General features: G+C 41.1%; 1 protein-coding gene across 1 annotated transcript; it reads left to right on the top strand.

The window, feature by feature from the left end:
• Window positions 1-1,873: 1,873 nt before the first annotated feature.
• CCN1 (cellular communication network factor 1) lies at window positions 1,874-4,960 on the top strand. Its single transcript, XM_038413229.2, has 5 exons — window positions 1,874-2,435; window positions 2,738-2,951; window positions 3,296-3,643; window positions 3,789-3,991; window positions 4,103-4,960. Exons 1-5 carry the CDS (start codon window positions 2,373-2,375, stop codon window positions 4,400-4,402), a joined length of 1,128 nt encoding a protein of 375 aa, XP_038269157.1. The 5' UTR covers window positions 1,874-2,372; the 3' UTR covers window positions 4,403-4,960.
• Window positions 4,961-5,620: the final 660 nt, after the last annotated feature.

The raw sequence follows: 5,620 nt of genomic DNA, 5'->3' as shown, positions 1-5,620 counted from the left end.
TGCCCATCCCCTCCCTCTCCACTTCTTCCCCACCACTTCTGGTTTCCAAGGGCATTGGAGGTTTTTGTCAAGTTTCTCCTCCGCTGTGGGTCTACTCTTCCACCTTCAGTCGCTGAAGGCAACAACAAAACAAATTTAGGAACCATAATCTGTTTGCAAAGAAAAAAAATTCTTGGAATGGGGATTTATTGAAATGCTGTTGGGTAGCAGACTAAACTACTTTGCTTTTTTCAATAAACGAGCAAGCTACAGTTGGCTCCTCCACTGTAATTTCTACTAAATCATGATAGACAGATTGCGTGAAAAACAGGAATCCCAAAGAATTTCCTGCCCTGGGAACAGAAGTTAAGTCTATATTTAACACCATTTGAAGCTGTCAAGAATGCTTTGTGGTTGGATAACAGAGTAGAAAAATGTGAAAAATGCAGGCTACTGCTATACCAAATATGGAAATATTGTTACGTCTGGTGTCTGAATCACCATCTGGAAATACTTACAGCCATGAAACCTAAAAAACGCCACAACATAAGCTAGGAACTCTTCCCTCCCCCCCGCCCCAACCCCAAATTTTTTGCTTAATGGAGGAATCCCTAAGTGAGTCTAACCTTACCAAGGATTACCAAAAACTTTTGTGATAAACACGACTGCAGAGGGATGTATGTGCTGCAGGGCCTGGGATTTTCTCCTAACTTGTTCCTGGCCTAAACACTAGACTTCTAAAGCACTCAAGGGTTTATCTCTGAAATAACAACCTCAATAACAAATGACTGGATTAATGTAAATTTGGTATGTAGAGAATATATTAAAAGCGTTAAAAAGTCTATGTATGAGTATTCCTACACAAAAGTAACATGGTCAATGTTTGAATGTTCACCCCTCCAGGGTTAACCTATAGTTTAGGCAGATGTTTATTTTAATTGCTTATCATTGTATGCTGCAGTGAAGGTCATAGAGAGGTCAATATTCCATATAAACTTAAGGTTTGTTATTCTGCCCTCCTAAAGTATTTAGGCAGAATAAAATAGCAATGAGGCTAGTAAACTCAATATAATAATTTAAAAGGTTCCTTTTAATCAATTTCAAAATCCAGATTTTAAAATAATTCTAAACCAAGGAGCGACTTTCTTGCAGCGACTTCACCTTTAAAGATTACAAATTAGAGAGATCTCAGTGCAGCAGTTTCTTCATTTTTCCAAGGAATAGTATATATAAAAGAGTTGTCTGATTTACCTTTCCTAGGGCAAGGCTTAGGACAAGAACATGTAGAAAAGTTATTTGCATTTCCAAATTCTGATCTTTAAAAAAAATTACACAACCTGGGGATGAGGGCCGGGCAAGGTCAGTTGATTATATATGTACTGGGTCTGTAAAGAAGTAGCCAACTTTTTAACTGTGATTCTTGAAAGTCACTGCACTTGAGAACCTCCACCTTCCATGATTATAACAAAAGTGGGAACCTCTCAAAGCAAAAAGCTAGGGGAAGACCTTTTAATGGAACTTTGCCAGATACTAGGGAGCCATTTATTGTGTTTCTTTCCCATTCATAAATATTTAAAAGTAAGCCATCAGGGCATTAGTTTGAAATACACACCCTCACTCACACACTGGATCAAAGTTTTTTAGCCTTGATAGGAACGTGCATCATTTCAGCAACAGATTTGTGCTGTTTTTCCTGACCCCCGCCCCCCACCCCAATATTTCAGAGTGACATTCAGTCGTACATAACTTACTTAATAAACACACAGGGAGTATCTATATACAGCGTTTCCCAGCCTGAAAACTCGGAACTTACTTTTTTTTTTTTTAAAGAACTTCCTAAAATGCATTTCCCACATGATCATAAAAGATCCTTAAAGGGAGGATTATTTAAATGATCATTTCAAGTGTGGGGATTGGGGGGAAGGAGGGTGTAGAACTACTTTATTGAGACCAAAAAAAAAAAAAAAGGTGCAATTTAGACAGGGAGGAGCTTGGACGCAAACCGCGCCAAGAAACATTCCTGAGATGCTTTGGAATTCTGGATGCTTTAGCATTCTGGAACGCTCAACGTCAGTGCAGCTGCAACACGCGGCGGCATCAGCACTGTATATAAGGAGTGGCTCCCTCACTGCCTCCTCAGACTGCAAAGGGACCCCCGAGAAGCGGAGGATCCAGGCAGCAGCCTGTTATCTTTCTTGCTCTCCTCAGAAAAGAAGAAAACGTAGCAGCACACGCTTTCACAGCCCTTTAGGATTTAGACTCCTCTCTCTACAGGCACAAGAAGAGATCCATCCACTCAGCCTGTAGTCTTGAAAGCCGCAGGGAAAGTTTTAGGCTCTCTCTCTACTCTAGTTTATTTTAGCTGTAGTAGGAAAGCAGTTCCTTCGCTAACAATGAACTACCCAACCACCAGTTATTTCTTTCTGGCTGTTGCCTTCCTCCACTTATTCAGGCTGGTAAGTTTGCGTTTGCATGTAACTTTGTTTGGGATCGTAGGGTTTCGAGGGATTTTTTTTTTTTTTTTTAAAAAGCTGTTTGCCATTTTTTGGGTCACTTTCCTGCCGCGAAATATACGCGCGGAAAGTCGATCGCCTTTATAAATTTTATAAGGCGTAAACTGGGAGCGTCGCTAACTCCTTGGTGCGGACGAGCGCTGCTGTCCGTACCATGGGGCTGTTGTAAGTCTCGGGTTTGTCTCTCTGTGCATGGGCCATTTAGCACATACACTCATCGGCTTTTAATGTGCTTCGTTCCCTAGGCGCTTTCCGCCTGCCCGGCCGCCTGCCAGTGCCCTCTGGAGGTGCCCAAATGCGCCCCGGGAGTCGGTCTGGTTCTGGACGGCTGCGGCTGCTGTAAAGTCTGCGCTAAGCAACTCAACGAGGACTGCAGCAAGACCCAGCCTTGTGATCACACCAAGGGGCTGGAATGCAACTTCGGCGCCAGTACCACGGCTCAGAAGGGGATCTGCAGAGGTAAGAGGCATGTGGTTTGGCGCCTTTAAAAATAATAACAGTCCCCGTAGTGCCCAAGTTTAGTAATTTTGAGTCCATGTATGGTTATGCTTTGTTGTTGGTAGCTTGGCAGAGAGGCATATGACTTCAGCAGTCTGGAATGCAATTCAGTATGTCTGGGCTCCGCTAAACGCGCATAAGGAAAAGTGATTCCTGACTAACTTATTGTTCTAGCCTAGAGTCTCTAGGGCATTGTAGGGAACTTTACCATAACTCGAATCTAACAGAGCAGCAAATATGCATGCGTTTAAAAGAGCGGGTCTCACCTCTAACTCCCTTCTTTCTCTCTTTATGAATATCTGCAGCACAATCTGAGGGGAGACCATGTGAATATAACTCAAAAATCTACCAGAATGGTGAAAGTTTCCAGCCCAACTGTAAACACCAGTGCACATGCATAGATGGAGCTGTGGGCTGCATCCCGCTCTGCCCACAAGAACTCTCTCTTCCTAACCTGGGCTGTGCCAACCCAAGGCTGGTTAAAGTCCCTGGCCAGTGCTGTGAAGAATGGGTCTGTGATGAGACCAAAGACGCTCCTGAGGAGTTGGAAGGTTTCTTTAACAAAGAATTTGGTCTGGATGCTTCGGAAGGTGAATTAACCAGGAACAACGAGTTGATTGCCGTTGTGAAAGGAGGACTGAAAATGCTACCTGGTGAGTAAGGCTATTGGGCATATTCTGTTTTGGGAGGGGATACTTTAATACAAGGAGTATAGTGCTTTGCTGTACTCCTCAGTGAGAAGAGGTACCAAGATATATGAGAAACTTTATGCAAAGTTCTTCTTCTTCTCCTTTCTAGTCTTTGGATCCGAGCCATACAGCCGATCTTTTGAGCGTCTCAAATGCATTGTGCAGACAACTTCATGGTCCCAGTGTTCAAAGACTTGTGGAACTGGTATCTCTACCAGGGTTACCAATGATAATCCCGATTGTAGACTAGTCAAAGAGACCAGGATATGTGAAGTGCGGCCATGTGAACAGCCCAGTTATGGTTCCCTAAAGGTAAATACAGATCTCTGTGATAACCCCCTTTCTCCCCCCTTCCCATTGGTCTGGGTTGAAGGGGGTGTTACAAAGAAATCTTTTGCTAATAGTATTACCTCTTCCATACAGAAGGGAAAGAAATGCACCAAGACCAAGAAGTCACAAGCCCCAATGAAGTTTACTTATGCTGGATGTTCCAGTGTGAAGAAGTATCGCCCCAAATACTGTGGCTCCTGTGTGGATGGAAGATGCTGCACCCCCCACCAGACCAGGACCGTCAAGATCAGATTCCGTTGTGATGATGGAGAAACTTTCACTAAGAATGTAATGATGATCCAGTCTTGCAAATGCAACTACAACTGTCCACATGCAAATGAAGCTTACCCCTATTACAGACTGTTCAATGATATTCACAAATTTAGGGACTAAATTGTGATGGGGTGGGGAGTTATCAGAATTCTGCAGTAACAAGCAATGGAGAAAAGAACTCTGTGGAAATGGTGCCATTTGAGGGCAACACTGAGATACTACTACAAGAGCACCCTGTGCAACTGGACACTAATGTAACAGAGATTTAAGCATACTTAAAGCTTCATAGTATTGGAGCAACTTTATTGCTTCTTTTTGGAGCACCTTACCTTAATCATGTCTGTTTTCTGTTTGTAACTGATCAGATACATGTTTGTTCTGATTATGAAAACTTTAAAAACTGTTCAGTTTTAACACTATGCTTTTTTATTTTTTTCAAAACATGCATTGGAAGATACATTCCTTCCTGAGGTGGGCACTTTAGAGTGCTCACTGGTGGCAGCTATTATGTACCAACTATAGTGTAATTGCAAACAGAAATCAGTTGTTTTAAAGCTGAGTATTTTATTTATCAAAATGTAGCTCTTTTTTTGAACCACCCCTTCCCCCGTAATACTGGAATAAGTTGTAAATGGTTTTAATTTTATATTCAATGAATTAAAAGAATTTATTTATGGATTTAATCATTTAATAAAGAAATATTTACCTAAGTTTACTCTTAGTAGAAAATTTTGACAGGTAATAGACAATTTGGCTAAACATGGAAGCTTGCTGTAGTAGAAGCTGGAACTTCTGCAAACTCAGTTTCTCTGAAACCTAAAACAAGCTCTACCTTGGAACTAATGATGACTGATAGACTTTAAAATTATTAGTTCGGGGGGAAAAAAATTGCTCTACACAACGTGCAGTCCCCTATTCGCTAAAACAGATGAAAACTACTTAGTAGATTTAAGATCAAATCTCTAAAATAGAGATTGCTTTGTTCATTACATTGACAAAATATTCAAATTATCCTGAAATTTGCAACAGAGTGTGTTTAATTAGAATGTATACATGCACCACAGTGTTGAATGGTGGGTTGGAAGAGTTAGCCAGGGCTAACTTGTAAAAACATGTTACTTTGTATAGTTGCTTCTTGAAAATTAATACATTTATGTGGAAAAAGAATGTTTCCTAGAGTCTGTAGGAGGTAGTTTGCTTTCACTAAAATGAGCTTGAAGCAATGACTTGTGTTAATCCTAATAACCCAGTGATTAAAAGTAAACATGCTGTTAACAGGAGAAGAATGTGAAGAATTTCAAGTACTTTTCCAATAGTTAAGGCCAGCTTCTCTCCCTT

This window comes from Dermochelys coriacea, chromosome 8, assembly GCF_009764565.3.
Source record: "Dermochelys coriacea isolate rDerCor1 chromosome 8, rDerCor1.pri.v4, whole genome shotgun sequence".
NCBI classification, from domain to species: domain Eukaryota; kingdom Metazoa; phylum Chordata; order Testudines; family Dermochelyidae; genus Dermochelys; species Dermochelys coriacea.
Note: the sequence above shows the minus strand (reverse complement) of the source record. Positions and strands in the feature narration are given on the sequence as shown.

Coding starts and splice junctions, on each gene's coding strand:
- CCN1 (XM_038413229.2), top strand. CDS start 2,373: ATGAACTACCCAACCACCAGTTATTTCTTTCTGGCTGTTGCCTTCCTC. Junction 3,644..3,788: donor AGGACTGAAAATGCTACCTG/GTGAGTAAGGCT, acceptor TCTCCTTTCTAG/TCTTTGGATCCGAGCCATAC. Junction 3,992..4,102: donor CCAGTTATGGTTCCCTAAAG/GTAAATACAGAT, acceptor TCTTCCATACAG/AAGGGAAAGAAATGCACCAA.